Source organism: Platalea leucorodia (genome assembly GCF_965183815.1).
Source record: "Platalea leucorodia genome assembly, chromosome: 4".
Classification (NCBI taxonomy): domain Eukaryota; kingdom Metazoa; phylum Chordata; class Aves; order Pelecaniformes; family Threskiornithidae; genus Platalea; species Platalea leucorodia.
This window is the reverse complement of record NC_138826.1, coordinates 11,067,798-11,095,658: the sequence shown is the minus strand read 5'-3', so window position 1 is coordinate 11,095,658 and position 27,861 is coordinate 11,067,798. Positions and strand designations below refer to the sequence as shown.

General features: G+C 37.9%; 1 protein-coding gene across 2 annotated transcripts in view; it reads left to right on the top strand.

The window, feature by feature from the left end:
• Window positions 1-27,861, top strand: part of VTI1A (vesicle transport through interaction with t-SNAREs 1A) — a 274,146-nt gene that overhangs the window by 171,018 nt on the left and 75,267 nt on the right. The window contains exons 7-8 of one of the 2 annotated variants that reach the window (XM_082308623.1): window positions 2,086-2,147; window positions 19,434-19,759. In XM_082308623.1, the coding sequence (XP_082164749.1) occupies window positions 2,086-2,147; window positions 19,434-19,461 (90 nt within the window). In that variant the 3' untranslated portion in view covers window positions 19,462-19,759. Of the gene's footprint in view, window positions 1-2,085; window positions 2,148-19,433; window positions 19,760-27,861 lie in introns of those variants that run through there. The other variant, XM_082308622.1, reaches the window with a different exon arrangement.

The window sequence follows — 27,861 nt, the reverse complement described above, 5'->3', positions numbered from 1 at the left end:
TTATTACCATGCAAATATGAGGTCGTCTTGCTTAGAGGAGTTTGTCAAACCTCTAAGATTCAGCTTCCCCTTCCTAACTATCAGTACTGATTCTAGCTGTCAGGTAGAATCCTGCAGCAAGAGAGGAAAGTTAGGATCAAACATATAATGGTAAAAAGGAGAGAGCTCCTTTTCTGTGAAAAGCCCCAAGTGTTAAATGCATCTTTATGAATAATAAAAGACCAATGTAAAGCATACATTTGTACTTCAGATTCCCTTCTAGCATAGATAAGAACTTGGCTTTTTAATGAGCCTTTTAAAAATTATTGTGACGTTTTTTCTTCTGTTACTCGTGTCAAACTGGGCTAAACTGCTTTTCTGGAGCTTGAATTGTCTAGATGAATCAGGAAAAAAATGAGGGAATGGCCTCCCTGGAATATAATGCTCATCTTTGTTCCATCATGGCACATAATTACAGAGATCTGAGAGTCAGTGCAAGCCTCCCCACTGAATATGATATTGCTAAGAGCACGTCTTGGATGGTGGTATCTAGTCCAAGCTTCTACTTGGTATTTCCTTAATACCTTTTACAAGAACAAGGAGGAAATTTATGCAATAATGTTATGTGTCATTGATTGCAACTACTAATTTCAGTAATAAACATGAAATCTGGTAGCAAATATTTACAGTATTGAGCTCCAAAATAGAAACTGGTTTTAATATTGCTGCTATGCTTTTATTCAAGATATAGTAGTGATTTGTTATGGTGAAGGTGATTTGTTATTGGAAGACTGCCACTTTTCTTGGCAGTGTTACTGTTTTGATGGATTTATAACGCAGGATGCATTTTGTCTTCTACAATAAAGTTTCTTTAGTAAGAAGTCAATGAGTCAGGTAATCCTTTCAATCTGATTTGATAATGAAGAGGTAAATATTCAGCTTTCATAAGGAGAAGAATGTTTTTATATATGTACACACAGCTGTGTTTCTGGGCATGTTAGAAACAGTGATCCCTGCTATTTCATAACTGACAATCATTACATTATCATTTACAGTAGATTTTGATGTCCCGCTGGTTCCAAGATCTCTAAAAAGTGAAAAGATGTCTCTTCTCTAGCTACCAGTAGCAAAAGAGGCAATAGGAGAGTAACTCTATTCTTCCTATACCCTTCTCCATTTCTAGACTTCATTTTGTGGGACACTGATAAACACAAAAATAGAGGGGAGGTTTTAATCCCTTTTAAAGAGCAATAGAAGTAATTGTTCTTTTTCAATATGAAGTTCATTTTCTTCATAACTTTTCATCTCCCCAATTTCAATTTTTATTCAGTTGTGCTTTTACCTATTTTGCAAGATTTTTGAGAGCTGTAGAACACGTCAGCTAATTAAGTTTAGCTGCAAATGTAGGTTTCCTGTGTCCTAATAAACTACAAAAATGCTATTTTCAGTGAGTGAGTGATCCTTATGTGCAAAAATATATATTATAGAGCTGTGCCTCATGTACATACTATATACTGTTCACAAAGTATTTGGGCATCCATCCCAGTGGATGGATGCTGTAAGGTCAGTACAAGTTTTGTATTTAAGGGACAGTATAGGCATATTTATTTTACACAGAATTGGTAAAAGGACACTGTTTTGTATTTTTGCTTTTTCTTTAAACTACTGTCTTTGAAAAACCATGGAAGAAAGGTATGTTTGTTTTTCTTTTCATAAAGCATCAGGAACACAGCGCATGGCTGTCTCTTCATCCCTTGATGCCCTCACTAATATACATAACCCATACACATACACACATCAATGGGAATTATGGATACCAATTTATATAGCTTCTACCTGCAACCCGTTATTTGTAAAGCTTTTGCTCTTTATCCTGGTTCATCTTTGTTGCCTCAATGTCTTATCTTCTGTGGGTTTCATCTTTACATAAGTGAAAATCAGACAAAACATTTTTAACTTTCAGAGCTTCAGTGGCTTTCTTACATGAGAGATTGTTGTGGGCTAAACCTGAAGCTGGTTGACCCAAATGACGGTAGAAATATCCGTCCTTTGTACAGAATGGAGTACATGTGCCTTTTGCCTTTAATGGGACTCTTTTCTCCCCAGCTTAGAGAAACAGATGCAAACCTGGGGAAGAGTTCCAGGATTTTGACGGGAATGTTGCGAAGGTAAGGCTAAGGTAGGGACACTTCTGCTCTTTCTTTTTTCCCCTCTCTCCCTCCGTGCCTTTATTTTTCGTTTTAATTCAACCTCAGCATTTTGCTGACGTACCTGACTTTTTTTACACCAGCTGCTATGTAGAATGTCTTTGAATGAATGCTGGTAGTGAAGCAGGCATGGTTAGATAGAAGGCTTTATCACAGCTATGGATATGGAGTTTTCTGTAGCCTGAGGGATTACCCCTTGCTCAATCATTTCTCATCTTTGTTTCTTTGTATTTGGGGTTTTTTTGTATGTGTGTTCTAAACTTAAGCTTTTTGATGATGATTTCCTGTGTTCTTTATTCTTGAGTGATTTTGGTGTTTTCTGGGTTTTTTACCTGTTAGATTTTATGTGAGAAAGTTTGTAAATGTTTTGGGGCAGCTTAAATTTACACACAGAGAAAAGGTTAAGATGATCAATTCTGTCTGAATAGATGGGGCAGACAGTTTGTCAAACCTTGTGGTTTTAGCATGTTTCTTCCATGCTTTCAATGTTATGAAAATTGTCCCTGGGATCAAAGTGAAGTGATACAGGAATGAAAAATTTGCAACATCCTAAAAATCTATGTGGGACCCCAGGGAGGGAGTTATCCAGTGATTATTAGCCACCTTAAATTTACATCAGTACCTTCCCAGGCAGATTTTTTTGAATTACTGGCATCTCTGGATAGGTGTTTTTTATCCAGTGAAACGGCACCTGAGCTTCTCTGTGATGTCCATATTTCTGTATATATTCAGCTTCCTGAAAGAGAAAAGCATCCCTCTAATGGGTGGTGCTGGGTGCTATGAAAACATGGTTTTAAAGGAGTTTAGAGCATCCTCTGAAGTGTTCACTATGAAATTACCCTTGCCATGGGCTTTTATGTTGCATATTTGTTTAATGCAATTTGCTTATTAAAAAAAAAAAGAAAAAAAGAAGAGAAAGTTTTAGCAGAGTTGTTGATTTGTCACTTGGCTTGGAAAATATCAATACCAGAATTTAATAAGTTGTTCTTTAGTGCAAGCTTTATCTCTTCACAAGTTTCCTCAGAAAAATATCTTTGTTAGTTCTTTGTATACCCAGTTGACAAAGGTTAAAATGACTGAACCTCATGCCTTCATTCCACAGATTTCTTACAATTCCAACTCCAAACTGTAACATATAAAATTCTGTGATTAAGAGTAATATGTAAATGACACAAGCTAAATTCAAAATCCATGGAGAAAGGAAGTGGCAATTGAAAGGGATGGTTCAGTGCCTGTAGACAATCAAAATAAACTATAAAAAAAATGAACGAAAGAAAAGACACAACCAAACCCAAGTCTCCCCAGGAAGGGCTCTGCGACATGAGCTGTAACGAATATTCTGCATATGTCTCCATTTTGTCAAATCTCATTAAAGGGGTTTCTTGCTTTATGTCAATTGAGCTGTCCAAAAATCATTCATCATTTTAGTGTAAAAAAAAATCATGCAGTTATTTAAATAATATCATATTAATGTTAAAGTTCAGCTGTCATTTAATAGTATGGCTTAATCAGACATAGCATTTAGGAAAAATAGTTTTTTCGGGCTTTACTTGGCTTTCAGGTTGGCAGATTCAAATAAGGATTTATGGGTTTCTAAACCAATGTATTCTTTCCATGTTTATGCTTGAGGTACCTCAGTCTTTTTTGCAGCACCCTGTAGTCTGTTATTTTCAATAAAATAAAGTATCTCCGCATATTGTGTTTGAATACATTTGCAAGTAATTTGGAGAAGCTGAAACAAAAACATATGCTGTAACCTTTGACTTTGTTTTGTGTTTGGGAATCACAGTTAGGAGTCCTAGTTTATAAGTGTTCCATAAGCCAAATGAAAAATATGATCTTTCTCAAATACACTTGGGCTTTTCTTTTCAGACAAAAGGATTATGTAGTCGAACACCAAGATGGCATGTTTCTGTGTGTCAGAAAGGCACTGGATTTCCTTTAACAAAAATGCTGAGCTGAGTCACCCATCTGGATGAAAGGCAGGTTAGGATTTAAGCCCAGTTCAGGTAAACGTGCCAAAAGAAATGCCTCAGCATGAATGCAACTTGCAGTAGAAGGTTCTCAGGATGTTATTTAAAACCACATAATAGATAGACCTATGGTGAATTTAATTTGTTTGTGACTGTTGGGTCGAAGGGTCTAGCATTATCCCTCAGCCTCCGCATCATCCCAATGTTGTTTAGTCACAAGAATAATCATAAAATACAGACCCCAAGAAATCAGCACATATCAGATAAATACAACTGTAAGAAAAATAATTAGCACAGATTGGCAGTTCCTGCATACTTCAGTACATACCACGTAATGTTTCACTTAATTACTGGAACCAATAAAGAAAAACACTGGAGGACTATTCTTCACACCATTATTATACGGAAAAGGTAATGTTAAACTGATCATTGCTCAACTTAGTTGCTGCTCCCACAATATGTATTTGCTGATATGCTTGAAGTCGTATGCCAGGCTAACACCCTGTGCATCAACTTAATGCCTAACTATTTCTATTTTTGCCATCTGGGAAAGGTAAAGCAGCATCTCATCTGAATCTGGCCAAATATATTAAGAGATTAGATATTTAGATAGCTAGAGGGCTAAATTACTCCCTTTGTATGACCTAAATTCCCTGGCCATGTATTTGTGCATAAAATGTTCTGGAGATGGGGAATAAAAGCAGGGACAGGTTTTGTAGGTTGCCATAGCTCACTAAGGGAATCAGTGGCATAATAGGGACAGGTCTTCCAGTTTGCTGCTCTCTCAACTTAAAGTAGCCAGTGTTATGTATTGGAATTTGTTATCTCCCAGTATTTTGGGTATTTCGGTAAGTAAATTTTTGTAATAAATGTTTTTAAATATTCTCACTTTGAAATGACCTATACAGTCATAATATTCCTTTTTTTTTTTTCATAAATAAACCTACTGAGATTCCGCTAAACAAGTATATTCCACTTATGGCATTGCATTACTAGGATAGTATCGGCATGTTGATAATGTCAAAACATTAATCATTTCCTTTTACATGTATCTATAGCTCTGGACAACCTGACATTTTATGACTCCTCTCTAAAACTGTGAGACTATAACAGAAGCTCAGTGTCGTTTCAGTTACAGAATTTTCAAATAATAGGTTTTAACATAAGGAAATGGCATCTTCTGCTGTCATCTGTGATATTGCCATCTCAGACATCTATCCCTTGGCCTCTACCCCATTGTGAATTGGGGAGTGCACAGTGTGTAGAAAGAAGGAGAAAAGAATATGTTCTGAAAGATCTTCAGTCTTTTGCCCATATCCTAAGCCAATAGCCTAGAAAAGCTTTTAAGAAAAGAATTTGGACAGTCTCCAAGCCACGCATGGCCCAGTAGGAAACAAACCAACCTAAAAGTAACCAGATAAAAGTTTCAGTAGATTTGAATCTTTATCCAGTTAACAGATAAATTCTATCTACCCCCCTCCAAATTGCGGAAAAATATTTTAGAGAAATAGCTACTACCCTCCAGAACAAAGTTTTATTCTGTCTGGTGCACCAGGAAATCTTTATGCCAAAAATTCTTTTAATCTTCAGATTTCAATCTTCTGAATTGTTATCAATGATGCTTTGACAAGCTCATGACCACACCTGCTCTTAAAAAAGAGAGTTTTAAAATTTGATTTCTAACAGGGCAGAGACACTAGCTCCAGCTGGTGGAAATGAAGCAGTAAGTGTTCAGCTCTCAGGTGCTAAGTTATATGACTTGCCAACAGCTGCATGACCAATGTGACTACAACCAGAAACAGGGAATGCTCCCCGCTCCGTGCTGGTTGTAGTCAAGCTTTTTCACTCTTCTTTCCAGGAAAATTCTGGTAGTCCTGCTTCTTGCGTCACTTCTAGTCAAACTTCCTTGTACTTTTGAACTCCAGGATAGTGCAGACCTTACAGTTATTTTTCAACATTTCATAGAATCATAGGACAATTTAGGTTGGAAGGGACCTCTAGAGGTCATCCGGTCCAACCTACTGCTCAAAGCAAGTCTAATTAGAGCATGTTGCTCAGAGACTTCTCCAGTCAAGTTTTGAACACATCCAAAGTTGGAGATACCACTGCCTCTCTAAGCATTCTGTTCCAGGAGCAGTTGAAATAAGCAATTTTACCAGGTATCTAATTGAAATTTCCCAGCATCCAACTTGTGTCCATTGCCTCTGATCCTAAGCAGAAGTGATTTAAAACGTAACTGGTTTAGAATTGGCTTTCAGAGTTTGGGCCTGGATTGCAGTCGTTCCTAGCGGTTCTCAAACTTAACTCCAGCAGTTCTGAAGAGGCCCCTGTGGTCATTAGGCTGAGATGACGTTCAGTGTAGGGCAATTCTTTAAACAAGGTGTGGGGTGCTCTGCCTCCACCCATTGACCTGGTCAGGTGGCCATTCAGCAGTGGATGCACGAGGATTTTTTTTATTTGCTTTCTCACACTCCTAGAGATGTGAAAAGTTAATTATGTCTGTTCTGCCTTCTCTCTTGACTACGAAGCCCACATTTCCATATGCAGAAGAATAGCAACAGAGGCAGTCATGTCCCTGTTGAGGCAAACCAAAACAAACAGCGAGTGGTATCACTGTCTTTTTCCCCTATTTCCCTGTCAATCTCTGTTTCCATCCCCAAACATCCATAACAAAAAAGATTTTCTTCTGAGCTAAAGCCTGTCTCAGTATCAGTCAAAGTAGGCCACGACTGTTAAGTCTCTGCAGTTTTCTGGAGGAAGGTCTTTGTATCACAGATACTGAGTGAAGTTTAACATACAGTTAGATTTTGAGTGAAGTTTAACATACAGTTAGATTTGCCTTGTTTTCATGCTAATAGAGGAATTCCTCTTTCCAGCAGGAACTTTGTATATTTGGTCTCAAGCCCAAAGAATTTTGAGTAAAAATTGTTTCCGCAACTTTTTGGTACATATATTTCTATTTTTACTTCAAGATGTATTTCTACACCAAAAAGTGATTGAAACAGCAAATCCTTTAGCAACATGTCTGCTCCATGTTGAATATTTACAGCTGTGGCTGTTTACTTCAGTAATTTAGACCTTGATTCAGGAATATATTTAAGCATATGGTTAACTTAAACCAGAGGAGCAATTCCTTTAACTTGAGGGAGAATGAATAAGGGGGGAATGAGTGGCAGAATGATTCCGGGTCATCTCTTGGGGCAACACAGCTTTTATTGTGCTCCTTGCTCAAGGCTGATTACAGAGCAAACCCTGTCCTTAATATTTCTGTTGTTAAATGGAAACCATAAAGTACATATAAGGTATTTTAGTGCTTGTTACTCTCAGTGTAACAACATTTTTTTAAGCTTTCCTGACTTTTAAGCATTTAATATAGTTACTTGATTCTTTTATTATTGTGTATGTTTGTGTTTTAATAGGCAACTAATCTTTATCAATTTTGAAGTGTTGAATCTTTTCAGAAGGAAACTGATAAGCTTTGTGGTGCTGTTAATCACAGGATAGTCTTTGGATAAGGAATATGCGGCTTGTTACTCCAAATTAAACCTTGGCATTAATTAGTACCTGGTCATTCCTCACTTTGTCTCTGACTTTAAACAGAAACTTTGTTTCTTTGTTGAAGTGATGGACAAAACATCTGGAAAATGTAGATGTAATGTCAGCAAAATTCCCAGGGGTAAGCATTCTTCATCATTAGGAGTCCAACCAAAAAACAGGAAATGTACCTCTAGGTCTGAACAGCAAGAATTTTAGAATAGTATGGGACACTGTGGGTTCCCTGTTCTCAATTTAGGTATGATGTAATCTGATGTATGTAAGATGCATTTCTTATTTTTAATAATCAATTGAGACCCATTTTATAAACCTTGCTCATCTCTCTTGGACAGTGTTCTGTATGTTGTTTCCAAAATGCTTTTGAAAAATCTTACTCTACTTTCATTCAATGTTAGAAGTATTTTTCAGTTCATGCATCACAGAGGGTACAGAAGTCTTTTGAGCTGCTGTGTAACCACCATAGCTACAGCAAGCAGTGTACATGGAGAATTCCAAGCCATCTACTGAAGGTACTGAATGCCTCACAGAATGGGACCAATTTCAACATTGCAAGCATGTAGCTATGATTAGTTTAATGCCACCTTAGCCTTTGCAAACCTTCAGCTCCAACAGCCTAAGTGATACAGAGTTAAGTTTACTTCAAACCTGGAAAAAAAAAAAGGATCATCATGATTGATCTTTACATTTTAATAACTTAAGTGCATAGGATAAAATAAGTCAGTCTTTTAATCTCCTTGCACCTAGGCAAAGTCTTAGAAGGATATGTCCTTCATTCATTGAGACAGAAGCATTTCTATTGTAGCATTGTTTTATTTTTCAGATTGTTGGAAAGCTTTATCCATGTGTCAAGCTGCCTACACTACATCCATTATGAGCAGGGCTCTCAGCATTCTTCGGACAATATTTCTAATTCTCTTTTTTCATTCCTTTTTTAAATGTACAATGGCCTTTGTTCCATCCTCTCCATTCCCTCTTTTCTATCATCTGGAATTACTATCTCATTTGCCCCCCTTCCATCTACTTGTGTCCAGCTGAACAGCTGGAAAGAACATTATCTAAAGCACAGTTGTGTTTCTGCAGGAAAGCAGGGTCCCAATGGATAATTATCCAAGCTAGTCCTAGACTGCATATAGCAAGAATTTAAAGCATCGTAATAGGTTAAATATCATGTAACCCTTTGCGATTGTTCTCTGTATTGAGATATGTTGACTACCATTAAGCAGCTAGAGCCTAAAAAGGTTCACAGTGTCATGAGTGAAACAAAAGGCATTTCATAGTCAGCGTTGTCATGTCTGAACCACAATAGATGTCCCATGACATGCTTTCATGAGAAGGCCTGTCTTATATCAGCATAATCAGTGCAGTGCTTTCTTGTGGTAGTTACAAGTAGTTTCCAGTTGGATGAGTTCTCTCTGACATGATATTCAGGAATAGTGAACGTAGTGAAAATATGTTGAATGTGGTGAGATTGCTTATGTGAAGCAGGGAACCTGTTAGCATAAGCTGACATTGGTAATTGCTGAAATAATTGGAGACAACTCTTCAGAAATCAATGAAGTCAAACTCCTTAAGGCCGGTAGTAAATTAAAGATCATGTTGTTCTTGACACCGCTAACAATATAACTGTCACAGAACAATATATGCCAAATTTTATACATTCCATTTACTATGGAGTGTTTAAGCCATAAATTCCTAAATGTAATGTTTTTTTGATGACAGATCTCCGTGATATCTTGCTACATGGGTCATTTCATTTTAATCTACAAATTTGCCAAAAGAGAAGTAGAATCATCTTGGAAGTGATCACAGAAAACTTCGTCCTTTGTGTTAAGAGAGGATTGACCATCCCTGTTTCAATCCTGGCAGATACTCGTCTGGCCTGCTCTGCACTAATGAACATTCCCCATCTCTTCAATCAAACTGTTCCAAGTTTTGCCTAATGTTTAGCCCAAATCTCTCTTCCTGGGTAGTCAGAGAGCTTTTATGTGCTAGTACATTTGAGGAGATTTCTGTGCTCTGCCATGGCCCATGACTTCTGCTGTGAAAAGAAATTTCTGCTGAACTTTTCAAGAATTAGAGAACATAAATAATAGTGTACAGAATTAAATTATAGTTTCCAGTTTTTACCAATCCAAGAGTTTTAATGGGATTAGGGAATGTAAAAATGCAAGAAGTTGATAGTTTTCTAATAGGCAAATCCTGGAAGCTCAGCCTCTTTAAACAGTAGCTTCATGCGTAGGTGTCACAGCTCTGCAAATAGAGACACCAAAATTAAATCATTCTCATGAGGTTGCATATCTGGACTAAAACTAGACTGTATGCTAAGCTGACTAAAAGTAACATTTGAAACCCAAACAAGATCAACAAAATACAGAGATTTAACTTTTTTGTGGCACTTCTAAAGGTTTTAAGAAAAAGGCAGTAATGTTGTCAGACAAACATCGGAATTGTTAACTTATTTCTCCCACCCTTGCCCATAGCCACACCAGCATTTTGGCAGATACAGTATTTGGAAACAAATGGTGGGAATGGGAATTGTTTTGCCTAGTCTTCTGTCAGGTCTCTGCAGGAAGATTTATTAATCTTTATCAGATAAAGAAGCTCTTTTGTACGTTCTGAGTATGATTTCCAGTAGCACTTGGCACTTTTCTTGCCACACTTGATTGAAATTGTCAGCTTTTAATAAAAGCAAAATTAATTCAGCTTTCCAGCACGATTCTGATCACACACCAAGGAATTTATCTTTAAGAAAACAATGAAGTCATCAAACTGATTTAAAACTGCTGTGATATCAGAATTTTGTCCTTATTAGCTAATCTTTTAGATTAGATCATTTTCAATCTAGCTCATAGTAGCAGGTCAGAGTTTCAGCTGTGCTCAAGAGACATAAGAGATTAAGAGACCAACAACTGGAACAAAGGAAAACTCGGGATTTGCTGAGTACAATTTTTGTTCCAGTCAGTCACTCAAGGTCTACCACAAAATCCAGGACCTGAACTTGTAGGTCATACTTGTGTAAGTAGTTTTCTCTTCTGTAGCCCTAATATTGAATGAGGATCTCTTTTGGCTTGAGCAAAGTTTGTTTGGGGGGGTGTTTGTTGTTGTAATTTTACAAAGGCCATAAATGATGACTGAGAAATCAACAGCTAAGGAAAACCAGGATCACTTAGAGTTTTTTGCAGATAAATTAATCCTGCTGTGGGACAAGACCAAAACTGAGAATTTATATCCTTGTGTAGTATGTAATTATGTTGTATTGGACCTTTAAAACTCTGCAAAAGAAATGTTCACACATCACTAACCTGCTGAGTGTCTGTCTGAAGAATAACAAAGTCATGAATGAGAAAGTGTGGTCTTACAATCAGAGATTGTTTAGTCTACTTGGAGATAGGAAGGATGAAAATTTGCTAATTTTGGCTGGCTCTTTAACTAATATGGAAGATTTGAACCTAATCAAAAAGGCAAAGAAAAGGCAGTGTGAAATGGGAAAGACAAAGACAAACAATTTTACCATAAACACTGTGTTCTCTACAACATTTGTGTAGCTCTAAAGTAATTCCTTGAAAGTCACTGAAAGTGTTTCAGAAATATCTAGAATAATATAAACAAGGGAGAGACTCTTGCAGCCTTTTCAGTGCTAATGTTCCTTCAGTCTTAGCATCAGGATTATAACTCTTATAAATCATATTTTAAAATCAGTTTGTTAATTGGGTTCTTTTGAAGACTTAAAAAATTAGTCAATGAATTTGAAGAGTCAGAAGTGGTATTAGTGCTCTCCAGTTTAAAAACACAGCAGAAGAGTTCTTCACTGACCTATATGCCTTCTGCAAATACTAACGTTTTTCCATGAGTGTTAATATGGCTTAGCTTGCAGGATCTCACTATGTAGCATTTATTACCTAAGAGCTTTTGGTTAGCTTGGACTTATAACTATATTAACTAAGCCGTAACTCAGAAGGTTTTTGTAACATTTGCAAGTTAGAGCAAAGTCTTCATCTTGTCTTCTTTAATAGATCTGCTGATAACTTAAGATAGCAACACTAATGGCTGATTTTTCTTCTTGAATAAAAATTGCATCTTAAAATTATTTTTGCACCAACTCCCTGCCTTCCTCCTGATACAAATACTTGTGCAAGCAAAAAAATAGCACTTGTATGTTTCTATCATTTTCTTATCATGGCTGCAAATAATGCATTTAAATAGGGAATTGTTTGAGAAACGTGGTTCTAAGTGTGCCCGGTCTTGCCTAGATGTTGGGAAGCATATGGTCTACTTTATCCATGCAGAGAAATTTCCTTGCTGCTTTCTGTCACCACTATATTTTTTCAACTGCAGTTTTCAGTGTGAATGGCACACATGTGTTGATTGTGAAGGTAGCATTCTTTCAGTACAGCCTTAAGCTAATTACTCTTAGTGGCAGTGGGGTTTTGTACCTCATTTGTGAACAGCTATTTATACTACTACACCAGTACAAAGCAATGTTTCACATTACCAGTTTACCAGACTATTACACCATTGTGTTTTAATCCGCTGTAGGTGGATGGAGAATATGAGCCATCTGTTTTATTTAATGATATAATCAGTAAACAATATATGCACTTTACACATTTGGTCATTAAAGATGCCCATATTGTTGGACCCTGTATTTACATTGTAAATTGGTGTATTCACACATCAGCTCTTTCTGGTTTAAAAGGCTTGCTGTGTTCATAAGATGGTACAAAGCAAGCTCAGTAACTGCTCGAACCCAGCGCAGGTGGTCGAGCTAGTTGCCACACAGATCAAAAGTCAAACAACTGTGAATCTTCCTTTGAAATGGCATTTAGAGAGACAAGGCTGGTCTTATCTTCACAAACAAGAAAGAGTTATAGATATACATCATGAAGTTCTGAGAACAAAAGGGGGTTTCATAATCACTCGGCATCAGAAAATCCAGTACTGCAGACTTTTGTGAAGACATCTTTGGAATATAAAGACCATCTTATTTTCCTGGACAAAATTTAGAGGAGTGAGTCTGAATTATTAAATATGAGAAAGTTCAGTGATTTCAAAACTTTGGAGACAAGAAGTTGCCTGCTCTCACAGTCCATTTAATTTAATTCTATTTTATTTTCAGCAATGCTTAAGCAGAATAAAACAAACAGCAACAGCAAAACCCGATCTTTTTCAAGGGATAGAGGTGAATGGGTGTATTTGTGCTAGAAACAAAGGAAATTGCTTGAGATTTCCATTTCCCCAAAGTATCCTTGGTGAGCACCAAAAAACAGCCACCAAAATACATTAAAAATTCATTGATAAGTAGTAAAATCTTGTTTGCTAGCACATTTTTAAGGAGATGGAAGATCATACAATCCTGTACTAAAACAGTAATATTCATTTTAGCGTTTTACTTCACAGCTTGCGCTTAAGATGCCTAGAACTGAAGGTAGTTATTGGAGGACTCGGTCTCCTTTCTCATTGTGTTTTATGAGGAAATATAATTGGGTTTATCACTGGGTGAAGGCTTGCCTGGCATTGCCAGTAGGCAGTGGAGGGAAGGGACTTGTGGAAGTGGTATGGTTAAGACTGAGTTTGCAGGTCAGCAAGGCTGGAGAAGTAGTCTTGAGCTTAACAACACAGCTGCTCAGCAGCAATGGGCCTGCTAATAAAGGTGGAGCTCTGTGAATGCCAGTTCTTTAGCTCAGTTTGAGATCATCTTTTAAAGCAGCAGAGTGTCTGTCAGGATGGGATCTTAGTCATTTCTCGTTATATGCACTTGTATAAAAAGCTATCGGCAAAATATTAATACACAGGAGATTTTTGTTTTGGTTTCTGTTCCTATACAATGCAGCTATACTCAGAGGCACTGAATATATACTCAGTAACAAAGTCTATGTACTAAAAAGTGTGTTCACTTTCCACTTAGTGTTACAAACATGAGGACATAGCTTTCTAGGTCTTTAAATCTATCTATTTCAAAGGCACGCTAATTATATTATTCTTTTTTTTTATTCTTGGTGTGGGAGGAAAGAAGATTTTTTTTTACTAGGGTTTTTTTATGCTGGCAGGAATTTTAGAGATAAAGTATTTTCAAGTGTATGAGTGAAGAGAAGAAAACATCCCATTTTATGAGCCATTATATATGCTTTCAAAATATACAATATTTTCATGGTTAAAATATTTAAAATAAAACAAAATAAGATTCAGCTATAAGTGTCCCTTTTATAGTCTTTTCATATCTGTACTTCATGTAAGTTGAATATTAAGCATTGGAATGTTTCCATATGCTTCATGATGTATTGCCTTCTGATTTTGAGATATTGTGTAACTAACTTATTAATAATCTTATAAAGGTGTTGAGATTTTTCTTTTCCTGTCCCAATCCAGGAAAAACAATCGGAAACTTGCCTACTAGTTTGAATCCTAGCTTTGTCCTGGGTGTATCTTAGGTAACTGTAGACACATCTGTTTCTGTGCATCTCTAAAATGAGGATAATGTTCCATATCTCAGCAAAGCATTCCAAGGGCAAATGCCCTTAATTAATCTATGCATGGTCTTCACATGACAACCTGATGAGAGTTTGTGAATGATGGACTGACTGGTAGCAGTGCCTGTCCTGATTTGGAGTCATGGCTTAAATGGATTTAAAAGGGGTGAAAGAGAAGCATGGGAAGAATTTAGACTAGAGGGATGTGGAGTATCTGATTTCCCATCACAGTCCATTACCAAGTACATACCTGATCTCCTTAACTACTGAACATAGATATGAGGAAGAGGAGGTATCGATTTGTTGTTGTCTTCTTCAGATAATATAATTTTGAGGGCTACAGGTGACAGGCTCATCTTTCTTTTGGTGACATTTTTGATGTGTTGCAGACAGAAAAGAGTATTTGGGTTTGTTCGAAAAATAGAATTAATGCATCCCTGGAGACGTAATGATTAAGTGTATATAGAGAGGAGCAGTAATGTTAAACTTGATGTGCTAGCCCACGGAACTGCTTCTTCCTTATCAATCTCTCCTTACTGCTTCTGTCAGAAATGGTGTTCTTATAGCTTGCTGTGGACTGAGATGTATTATTGCTGGCTGCTGTCAACCTGCAAATAATCAGTACCATACAAACATTTGTTAAGTACTTTAGGATTCCTCAAAGAAGAAATATATCCCTACAAATGCAATGTTTTATGACTTACTATCGCAGCGCTGCTGTTTCCTCGTTCAAAGAAGGTGTGGAGGAGAGGTGTGTAGATTCGGGGATAAAGGTAGGCACTCACTTCCCCTGGCCAAAATTACCTTTAGCACCATCACCTCTTGCCTGTGGTAAAAGAAGAAGAAACATAGTTTGTTACAGAACGGGGATGGGTAAAGCCATGAAGATAATCTAGGAATGCATAAAAATTCTATCTCATGTGTAGTAACTTGATGACTGAAAACATACTAGTGAGCCTTTGAAATTCCAATATTTTGCTGTTCAACTTCTGATTAAGGAGAAAATAAAAATGTAGATTTCAATTGCATTTTGTTGAAACACCCAGTGACATGATGCTGCTCTTAGCTGTAAATTTAGAAGAGAGTTTGTTAGACAGTTTGTGTAGGAGACATATGTTGAAAGCTAGGGTTAAATGAAGTTTGAATGTGATAGCTGGTAACGATGCTGCAGAGCATGCTCTTCATGAAGAGTATTCTTTATGGAACATCTCTTGTGCTGGTGCACTTCGTTGGTCATATTTTTATGGTCATCTTTGAATTATTGATGATTTATTAAAGCTCTACCAGCAGGCAGTGGGAGAATTAAGCTCCCACGTGCCAGTACCATCAGATGATTCCTCTTTGAGGAATCTAAGTGATCAAATGAGATGAGCCATTTATAATTCTTCAAACAGGAATTGTTCACAAGCAGTTGTTTCTGAGTGAATTCCTGGTGTCCTCTTTGGAGTAAGATGAAGTATTTGGAATTATATGATACACATATGTGATGTTAAGCCTATTGTAGAATTTTTTTATAATAAACTAAATAAACCATATTAGCAGTGTTCCAGATGCTTAGCAGTCAACTAAGGAAATAGGGACCTCATCTCAGAGATACACAATGTAAACAGACAACATATAGGTGGGGTGGGGAATGTTGAATGAACCCAAAGAAAAGGCAGTGCTGCAAAGGTGCTGTCATGCTCTGTTTCAGGCAGTGATTTTTGCTTATAATTTTTTTATAATTTTTTACTTATAATTTTTTTTTGCTTATAATTCTGTTCATTGAAGTCAGTGGAAAAGCATGTGCCCAAATGCTTGTTCTCTGAATCTGAGAGGAGGAGCAGGTGCACAAGATATCAGAGAAAAGCTCTGTTTTATAAATGTAGAGACTAGCTTACAGTAGAGTTTCTGAATTGTCCTCTTGCTCCATTGACCCAATTAAATACAGGTTTCATAGGAAAATATTGTTGTGGCTGACCTGGATAATAGAGATTGGTTGGGAGGACTATGAGACCTGGCCCTACTCTCTAAACTGTTGAGTTCTGAGACTGACTTTAGTTTGAGACCCGCTGTATGCAGCTTGCTTTGATCCAAACCCTGAGAATATATAATCATCATTTAAAGAAATGAACTCCTTTGTGAGGAGGAAGCCAAGAAGTGGCCCCAGAGAACGCCTTCCCACATGGAAAGCCACCACCCCCTGATTTGATGACTTCCATGTTAATGCATCTTTCAAGGAGGCCTCTTTGTCCTGCGTTGTGACTTATTTGGCTCTTCTTTTATTTCAGTCTTAATTGTCATTAGCGGTTTTTTGTTTTTTTTTTTTTCTAAAGACATCTGGGGAATAGTAGTTTATTGCATATTGTTGTGTTTGTCTAAAGGCAATTGCACAAGCTTGAAACCTAATCCTTGTAATCTTTCCTGCTAGGGAGAGCTTGAGATAAATACTGCTGTATGCTTGGTGGGAGTGGGTCTCTACTTTTTGATCATCCATGTCTAAATGTTGAGTAATACTTAAGGGAAAATGTTCTCAAAACATTCCTTAGATGATTATTAGATTATATTTTATGTTTGATAAAAACTGGAAAATTCTGTAAATATTTGCTTAACATCCCACCCCTAAAGCAATTTATTTCCTTTCTGGCCTTCAACCCTCTTGCTCAGTGAAATGAGATCCGTCACTTTCTGTTTATATTCAGTTTCACTTCGCAGTTTTCATGTACGTGTAGTGCGATTCCCCACTGCAGGGGAATATTTAAATAATAAGTGGGGAATAAAGAGGAAGGAAGGGAAAAAGTCTTTCAAAAATATTTTCTAGTGTCTTCCCACATTTTAAAAGTAAACAAGGGCTATGATTATACTACTTGCATGTGACATGTTAATAACTAGTGTTAGAAGAAATCTGAAAAATAATCCAGTCCTGCTTTTCTATAAATTGTTTGTCACACAGTAAGTAAGACCAGTTTGTACATATTATGTTCCTGTGGCTACCATTCAAATCAGCCTTTGGCAAAAGTGAACATATGTGAGATACCTCATTCTTACAAGAGGAAATCACTTTTGCATCTTGGATACTCCATGGTGGTTGAGTTTTCTGGAAGGTGCTGACTTTTCCATGTAGACAACAGTCAATACTCACATAGGTCAACTGTTTGACCATTTTCTCTGATCTGAATTTTTCATTTTGGATTAATACAGAGTATGGGTCTCAAAGCCATGGACATCAGAACAAATGCTAGGTCATGATTACAGCTCGACTAGATGGGAGGAGGGGCTTAGGGTAACGTTGTGTTGTGGAAAAAGAACCATCAGAGTCAGTAAATTAATTTAAAAGATTGAGGATACTTCTCTGCACCAACCAGCGTTGAAGCATTTCCGTCGTACATTGCAAAATGGCTGCTTCAGATGCAAGAAGTCCTGGAGTTTCTCTTGATTCCTCTTTCTCTCCCACCATGTTTTTGCAATTAAATGCTGGATGAAAATTCTTTTTCCTTTCTTTTTGTTTTGTTTAGTCTTTTGTTTTAAATGTGTTACTTTTTCCTTAATGTGTAGCAGCTGATTTTTCCTCTGTTGGCTCACTTGGGCACAGAGACAAACCTCCTTTCAAGGAACAGAGTTCCAACATTGTTGTTGATTATTTTAATGGGAAACCATCTGTGTGGTAAGGGGGGCTCTCCAGCTTCTTTCTGGAGGAAAAAACAAAAGAGATGCAAGTATTTTAGCCAAAGGTAAAACCCTTCCCTCTGTAATATGGATAGACTCACAAAGAAAGTAGACATAAAGGCATGTGTCTCCTCACGACACTCGCAAAGACCTGATTTTCAAGAGCAGCCAACCTGTGACAGTCCCTTGGGAACACAACTGGCCTTCTTCAGAGTGTGATCTGCTCTTGGTGCTTCCCACAAAGTTGCAGTTGAGATCTGCTGCTCCTTTGGGGCACAAAAGGCCAGTGTGCTTTCCGAGAGCTCTTTGCCCTTTTTTTTCTGACTTACCCCATCTTACCTTCCCAAACTCTGAGTTGCATTTCTTGCAGGAGTCTTGTGCTTCCTCTCCATCTCCTTCTGTGCTTTTCATAGCCTGTCAGTCTGAGATGGTTTTGACTTCTTTTGACAAACACCTTCATGTAGAATCATAATGTGGTTGCCCTGGAAAAAAAAAGGAGGCCTCTCTTTTCTTCCTTCCTCTTTATGAACTAGAGACATAATGTGTAAAAGCCTGGTGTAAGCTCACAATAGCACTTTGTCCTTTTTCACATCACTTGCCAAATAACTACTGTTGTGGCAACAGCTGTAACCAAGCATGGTGTCAGCTAGTTTTGCCATAACATGACTGGGTGCCAACAATTTTAATATAATGTGAAACACACTCCCAGGCAATGCAATGAGGCATCTGATTATTGAATTCCTTGAAATGTCATCTGGAATTTTTTTTTTTTTTTGCATCAATTCAGGTCTCAGAACTGGACAGTGTTGTGATTAAAAGAAAAAGAACAGAAAATTCTCTCATTATAGTAAACATTTCCAAGAAAACTCTAACCCCGAAGCAGACAGCTCTGCTCTGCTTACATAGACAGCAACAGCAAAGGCTCTGTGAAGGCTATAGGGGTGGAGGTTATGATTGTGGCTACCAGTTGTTTTCTGCTCTTTACTGTAGCACTTTCTCCAGTGAAAATAAACGCTCTTTATTTTTAGGCTTCTTATTCTAAACTACTTATAAAAACTAAAAGGTAGGAACCTGGTGAAGCATTTGTTTTTAATACATTGCTTACATTGTGCTCCAAAGCATGGTATTCAGCATTATTGTTAATGATTGAAGCATTAGCATTTAATTGTGTAAAGCAATTAAAAAGCTCAATATTACTACTTCTTGGGCTGAGTCCATTAATACAGCAAGCATTAGTAAGAAATATATTGAAGAAGTTGAACAAGGTCATAAATGCTCTGTGTGCAAAGAGCACCTAATGCTTTTTTCCAAGCCTTTAAGAAGTAGTTTAAAAAAAAAAAAAACAAACACACAAAAAAAAAAAACCCAAACAAAACCTTGTGAGGTGAATAGATAAAAGGCTTTCTTGGTTTAGTTATGTCAGTTTGGCTTTTTCCTGTAATTGCTGGGGTTGTTTTGTTCCTAAAGAGGGAACGGATGCCAAGCTGAAGAGGTAATTTCTGAGCACTGTTTCAAGATACTGTGAAAGTTCTCAACTTTTCTGTAATAAGAAAAATAACACTTCTCTAATGATGTCTGTTTATTGCATATTGTTCTTCTGTATGCAGTTCGGTGCAGCTGGCAGCAAGTACTTGAGAGAAACACAGGGCTGAAGAAACAGCGTAGGGGGAACCTGAGTAGCCCTGAGTACCTGCAGGCTGTGTGCACCGACTCCTCTGGGTGCTGTCAAGCAGTCCTTACCTTACGTCACCGTGGATGAAATTGAAAGCGATCATTTGCGTTTGATCCCAGGTGTCTCTACATTTGAATCCAAACAGGAAAAAGCTCCTGGCAGCATGAAGCTGGATTGGAGGTGTTGAGACTCCAAACACATCCGGATGTCACTCTCCTTGCGTCAGATGGGCTGGCTGTGGGGCTTACTTTCCTTTGGTAATCTTAGGAGTTACTTGCACAATGAAAGGTCCAGGTTTTTCCGACCTGTAAAGAGTCATAGCAGAGCTCTGTAGTTGTAAAGTATCATTATGTGCTCAGAAGCAAAGAGGTTTTTACTAGGGAGGAGCTCAAAGCGAAACCCTAAATGTGGATATTTCTAAACCTTGGAATCTGTATCCGCATCTGAATTCTGCAGGTTACATGTGCCAGTAGCGCATTAAACCAGTGTATGACATGGAAATTTCCCTGAAACTTACAGTATTCCACATCCAGGTGCAGTTACAACTAATTTCTGCAGGCTCTGCTAGACAGTTTCCAAGGGAAATATTTGTTTAATTTAATATCAAGCCAATTCCAATGTATATCTTCAAGTCTCTACATAATATTTGAATGTGTGCAGAACAGAAGCAGCACAGGCAGAAATAATATGGTGTTTCCCAAAATGACTCGTTTGACCCTTAGCTTGGGAAAAAGACCAACCTGAAGAAGCAGAAGCAAGTTCTGTCTCTAGATCCACACAGGTTTTGGCTTCTCTAGTGATGCTGCAGTCATGGCATTTTAAAAGGATACAGTTGTTTTCAGTCCAAAAGCAAGTTGATTCTTCGCGCATAGTTGACACTACTGTTTAGGCTGACGAGGGTAAAGTTTAGGACAAACCACAGGAAATGGCTTGGAGAGGTGGAGGATATTAAGAAAATATTGTACTGCTGCTTTAGAAGTAAAATGAAACACTTTAGGCTCCATTTTCCCATACGATGTTTAAAGCCATTGTTTTGATAATTTTTTTTGCAAAAAATATTGCAACTATTGAAAACAAATGTGCTTCAAAACATATAGTTGTTTTTTGTAATCTCAGACCAAGACAAGTCACATGAAAATCCTCTTCTTCTCATGGAGGGCAGCCTGACGTTTTGTGAAAAAGCATTTCTTTCCTCCTTCCTCTGTCCCCTCACCCCCTGGGTTTGGACTAATTGTGTCCCCTTGAAAGTACTACTTTCTGTGTGAGCTTTGAGAGTGAAAATTGTTTGACTTTTTGCTTATGGAAGAATCTTCTTTAGCTGGGAAGTCAGATGCAGCAATAGGAACAGAAATAGCACTTTTAAAGCTGACTGACTGTATTCACTTTGGTATGTAGAGAATGGCAACAGCAGTCATTAGGACTGAGAGAATTCTGTTCTTTCTCTGTCTCTCTGCCCCTGTTGCAAGATGAGCAAGGGTGACCTGAACTTTTGTTTGTTTGTTCTGCTGTGGGGTTAAAGATTCATGCTCCCCCCCCCCCCCCCCCCCAATGTTTTATTCTGTTTTTGTAAGGGGGTAATTCAAGTTTTGTGAAGGCAAAAGAAAAACCCTTGCCCAATAAGAAACAGCTGAACAAGACCTAAGCTGATAGATTCCCTCCCTACCCCCCCCAGCTTTCTACCTGTGAAGAAATACAGTATTTTTAGGGTGAGGGGTGATTGTGGAAAGCAATGATTGAACAAATAACTGCTTTAAGGCCAGTGCTAGAAACGCTTGCCAGTATAGTAATGTCAGTTGGAGGTGTGATTTTTGGCTGCATGCGTGTATTGGCAAAAGCCCTAGTATAGACATGGTTGTACCAGGGAAGGGAAAAAAAAAGCTCTGGCCAGTACATTCTATTTTGCTTGGGGAGGGTATAAGCTCTAACAACAAAAGCACTTTTTTTTCTGCTGGTAAGTTGCAGCTCCAGTAGAAGCTCATGCCAAAATAGTTATACTGTTGTAGTGGCAAACCTTTTTCATAGACTAGACTTCTGAGTCTGGTATCCTAACATTAGCAACTGTGCTCCTGTTATTGTTAATTTTAACAGCAGCAACATCTGAAGGTGATTTGAGTGCCTTAGACTGTGTAGCATTGTAATGATCTTGAATTTACAGATCTGCATTTCATTTACTCACCATACTTAGGAGAACTGCAAACAAAATTACACTGGACTTCATCTTTTGCATGCAAGACATTTCCTTACAATTCTTTTTTAATGGCTTTTTCCTAGCTACAACTCAAGTAAAAAGGCCCGTGTGCTTTGCAACTGTCTAAAAGCTGAAGAATGAGATTATCTTTGGATTTATTTTCTGATTCATTATACAACTGTTTATAGTGAAACATTGTTCTTCTAAGTGTAACATAGTCTTCATACCTAGGTTTTGCAGATTTCTCTAGCAGTTTTTTTCTTTAATATCTTGAATATATTGGGATTCTGGAGGAGATGACATCATTACCTCGTGGGACTACATAATCATACATGTAATGCCACAGATCTTCCATGTGAACTTTCCTTCTGTTTTACTCATAGGTTAGGATGAGAAAGAAATCCTTTAGTCTAATACTGAAGCACGCTGCATCAGCCGTCTTCAATACATGAAATCAGAAGGGGTAAATACTCATTCCAGGTCCCAGCTTCATGTCACAAGAACATTTCAGCTATTGTGTAATCTCTCCAGAGTGCCCTCACACTAGGAGAGCAAAAACAATACTGTTCTCAATACTCTTAGGGAGGTGACGCTTGGCGATGTTGTGCAGTCTGCCCTCAGCCATCAGTGCTCTGCTTATCTTCCACTAGTATTTCATGCCAACTGACTTTTATAAGAGAATAGCAACATTTGAACCTTGATCGCTAAACTTTTTGTTCAGCCTACTACTGCCTCATTATGATATGGTACAAGAGAATGTGATGGTTGGTTGGGTTTTTTTATTTTTGCTTTAAATTACCTCTGACTTCATTGGGTGTAAAACTCGGCCAATGCTAAATGCTTTTGAAAATCCCACCCTTCAGTTGGTTTTTGTTTTGTTGTTCTTTTTTATGTCCGGTGTAGGACTCAGTAATATGTACTGGCATAACATCTCGCTGGAGCAGAACAATGATTTATTGTGCTAATTACTGAGATCGCAAAACCACAGTCAGTCATCTTGATCTTGGGGGGGGGAGCCCTAAACACTAGGTTAAGACCTATTAAAAAAGATAGTTTATGTGAGTCTGATAGGATAAGAAAACTAAGCATGTTGAGTTTTAGAGTGTTTCCCTTTCTAAGTTTATGCTTTTCATAGTTTTTCAAAAAGGGGGGGGGGGGGGGGGGAGGAAATGCTGGAGAAGGTTGGTGTTTAATAAATGGTACACGCATCTGAATTTTCAGTATTCCTGGTCTTTCAGCCTCACAGCTTATCTTTTTCCAGGCTCATGAAGCATGAAATAAGTTAAAATCAATAGGTTTTTAGAATATTTGGACTTTCTGGCAATTTTTCTTTGTTGCTTTGTGAATTGGACACCAAACATTGTGAACTGAGTAGCCTCAGTTTGTTAATCTCTCCCTTGGGTGCATCCTTTCTTAGTTCAGCAAAAACACAAACAAAAAAATCTACTGCATGTGGTCAGTACTCAGTTTGCTTGGGCTCATGTGTCTTGTTGAAACCAGAATATTTTCTCTCCAAGACAAGCCCAGCCCCTTATTCTTGGTAAGAATTCTCAGTTTTCATTCTGGATTTTAGCTGTTAACCCTTTGCCGTTTCAGCTTCAAAAATGAACTAAAAAAAATTATAGTATACTTAAGGGAAATATTAATGTTTAACATTTTGCTTGTTCAAATAGCTGAACTGCATTTGTTCAAATATAAAAACACCCCAAACAAACAAACAAACAAAAACCCCAAGCAAGCAGATCACCTAGCAAAAACCAAAAAAGGGAAATTTTCTTCTCAAAAGTGCAACTTCCAAGAAACATTGGGTAATGAACTATTACTAGGTTAAAATGGAAACACTCTCTTACATCTGAATCTGCAGCGTCTGCTACCCAGTGCCTTAAGTACTTTGGCTGAAAGCAAAAATGTAAAAGACTGACTAAATTCTGGCGTTTGCAGCTTCATTCACAGTTCGAGCGGGTTGCTAGCAACTTTCTGCCTGCAAATGAGAGGGTAAGATCGAGTCTCAGGTGGGGATACGAGGGAGTTCCTCCAGTCCTCTTGCTATAACACAAACTCCCTCAGGGCAGCTATACCTCAACTCTAGAAATCTAAAGCAGATTTAAACAAAAATAAAACATATTACAAATATTTATTCTTAGGGCACCTACCAGATGAAATTGTAGTATGGCAAAGGTTTGCCCTGTGGTGCGCCCCTTACCAGGCGAGCAACAAGAAAGAGCTGGGCAAAACAATGGTTTCTGGAGGAACGTTTAATTGAAAGCTTTTCCCTTAAAAATATCATCTTTCCAGAAATGCAGATGTGCATGATAATCCTATAGGGATATTGGTATTTGGCCTCTAGGATTTTGAGAGTCCTGTTCCCAAGGTTAAGATATACAGAGAGCCAAATTTTATTTGAAACTATTATACAAGACAGATATGGAAGCTCATGGAGTATTACATTGCAAATCACATGTTAAAGAGAGACACATGGCTCTTGAGCTATAAAATGAGTAGAGAAAGGAATGATATTTAAAAGATTTCTTTAACCACTTGTTTTACTCATTAATCTGCAGTTCACAAAGCATTATTTGCAGCAAAAAAAAAAGCATTATAGGATTGTTTCTGAAAAGCAAACAAATATTTCAGACATTTTCACCGCTAACATAACTGTGCAACAATAGCAAAACAAATACTGATGGTGAGCAGTGTTTCTATGAGTGAATGTGTTGAACAGCTGCCACTTTCCACCCTTGAGACTTCTGCGTATCTATGTTGGATGAAGTGATTCCTGTAGCAGATTTGTAATACACTTTGTGTTGCAGGGGGGTTAAAGGGAAGAGCTGAATCTGTGATACGGGGCCTTAATGTAGATCTCATTGAATCGAGGGGGACTGCTGCTATTGGTGTGACAGGGCTGTTGCTTATGAACAAATACAAAGGCCTGAATGTGCCCCATGGCAAAACTCCTGACCCAGTGCAATAGCATCACAACCAGGTGCTATTCTCTTCCACCCTAACTCTCCCATATGCGGGCACTTTCTCCCTACCAAGTGCTCCCTGGGAAATGCAGTGTCCTATCTCTCTCCATCCCTGTGACAGTGTTCTCCTTACCCGCATCTTCTGAAATGGCATGCGGTGTTCTCAGATATCCACAGTCATTCCGAGACTCTTGTTGTTTCTTACCAGATTTATAAAGAAGAGGGCATTGCAGCTTTGAAAAAAGCACTCAGAAGTTTATCAGAAGAGTGACATTAGTCAGATATTACCAACTGTGTCGTTCCTAAGGGTATTATTCTGTTCTTGTGGTCTGGATATTTTGTATGTGTGGGTTAAGTTTTGTTAGCTACACATGCAAGCAAGCAGCTGAACTTGGTAGATACTCATTTCAAAAAACATATTTGAGGGTATCATATTTTGCAGAATACAGTTAAGCCTACTCCACTTATAAGCAATACAAAAACATATAATGAATAGTTTTGACTATCATAAATCATTGATTTAAAAGAGCATTGGTTACTTACCCTTTGACTACAGTTCATTGTTGATACAATCTGTCAAACAATCATTGGCGGTAAACAGCTTTACCTCCTGAAAAACATTGGCATTTTCAGAAAGATGTGCATACTTTCTTCCTTTCCCTCACCCCCTTCTCTGTGCCCCCAAATAGCATATAATGAGCTGGTTAGGCCACTTCCATGAGTTATGGAAAATCCAGCTCCAGTACTCACTTTTTTAATATTCAGATCAGGGTCTGGACTCCGAGTTTCCTAAGTTCCAGAAAATGCTGCACTCCAAGGGTTCCCAAATTCAGTGTGCTCAGTTTATGCCATCATAGAAAGTAAGAGCAATGAACTGTAGCCTCGTGGCTACTTTCACGGCACATGCAAGATAGGCTTTTTTGTTCAAATCTGGACACTTCCAACAGGAGAGCTGAGAGACCCATTCCAGAGTAGCCCAATGGTTAAATGCTCAGGTAGGCCATCAGATTTAGGGTCTCCTGGTCTCCCTCCTGCAGTGAGTGATATAACCTGGTGAGTTTGCTCTGGAGTTTCCTTCTTCCCTCTCCCTGGAAGCTGCTTTCTGAGCTGCAGCCACGGTCTGTGTAGTTGGCATGTACATGCCCAAAATGTTGTGTGCTCTGCTTTGAGGAGAGAAGCAGAAAATAAAACTGAGCAGAAGCCTCAGAAAGAGATTCTCTATCTCCAAACTGGCAGTAGATGAAAATCCCAGAGTGTGCAAATATCAGGGAATCACAGAAATTCATCTAGACCATGAAGTGCAGCCTGGGACCAGTTAAAAGAGTGGATGTCATAGGCTTCAAGGTAACTGTTGCCGTGGCTTGGGCCTGATCCTCACGTAGTTGTTTGGGTAAACCCTGACACGAGATGTCCCTGGGCATTACTGTCAGGGCGTGGGTCAGGAATCGGTCTCCCAGCTCAGCAGGAATTTTGCCTGGGCAAAGTCTTTTTGTTAATGGCTGTCTGGCTTCTCGATGCGCGGGCTCTAGATGTGCGTGTATGTATTCACACTTTTATAAAAAGACTTTGGATAAGTGACTGTTACTTGAAAGACCCAGAAGCAACTTGTCAGCTGCCAAATGGGAGGCCCGGCAGTTGTTCCTGCAGCAATAGTCTCTCTTTGTTCTGCAGGATGCTACCACAGCAGATCACAAAGTTACTGAAGGGTTGCGTGGGCACCCTTCTAGGTGCAGTGGCATAACAGCTACCTCTTGGCTCTGAAGCTTGCCTCTTCGTTAAAAATAAAATCTTAAGCGTCACCCTTTTTGAAATAATTCTTTAGAGTTCAAAGTAAATTATCTCAGGGATGATGATAATCATTGGCCTCTAATTGAACTGTCGTGCTTAAAATCTAGAAACCAGTTCATGGTTAATCATTTAAGTTCATCAGAAATAAGATTCAAGTTGGGGCAATTAGACAATTGCTTCATTACTCAAACTGTCTAATGATGTTTCACTGATCTTTCACAAATGATAATACAGTCGATGAACTGTACAGTTTAAGAATAAGTTATTCCAGTTTTAGATAGTTGAAGAGTGACTTACCAAAACTGTTAATGGAAGTTATTCAAGATGTGCTGTCTAAATCCTTTCCAATTAGTGTTGAGGTCTTCAAGGGCCAGTCTTAGCTTTTTATTAATATGTTCAGTTTATTAATGTATTTTTTGATATATGCATAGTGTGACTGTCTAGTACATCTCAAGATGTTGCATAATTATTATCCTTTTAATTTGTTTTACTTGGGTTCTACTCCTTAATCTTGCTTAAAATTCAGAAATATTTCATAGCTTAATAACTTATTAACTCATTAGAAAGCCATGACATGTACTTGAGGTTACCTCAAAGGCTATCCATATTTAACCGTAAACTTGAGATAATTCATTGACAGTATGACTGTCATTGACCAGTTTAAATATTTAAGGTTGTGTTTTGACCTTTTGCCTTACATTTAAACCATATGGAGAAACTGAAATAGATTGTGTACAAAATTGGGGTCTTTATCAGATGGTTATGGCATGATGAAAAAACAAAAAATTACTACTTTGCCTGGGACTAGGACTATATATATAAAACTTATTAAATGTACACTTTTATAAAATTTTGTTACCTTATTCTGTTTTAGATATGAGTCTTCCTTATTAAAAATCCCTAATAAAAAGAAATTCTGCTTCCAATTTTGGAGCAACATCTGTGACCAACAAATTATTGCCTAAATATGATATGAGACACAAATCAGGTTTTTGAAAAACAGGACTAATTAAAAATGTTAATGGTGTTTTTCACGTCTTTCATGCTTTTATTTTGCCACATATAAAAAGGGTTTGTTTTGGATGCTTGAAGTGATGTTCTCTTGGGAACCTCTTTACTGAAATCTGATGTACAGAACCAAGACTCAAGGAGAAATTGCATCCTAGAGTCACAAACAAATTGGAAGTTTTAGAGTGGCCTGTTCAGTTTCAATGGGCTTTTCTTGAAGGACCTCAAATGACTGGGGGAGTCTTAGCTTTCCTGTGAAATTGCAGCATGTCTTTAGTGTCTGGCTTTTCACACTTTTCCCAGACCATCAGCTGCCGACTGTAGAGGTTTCTCATGAGTGACCAAAATTGTAGCTTTGCACCCCACCCAGCTGTGCGTATCCCTGGTTTTGTTTGTGTTGGTGGATACACATG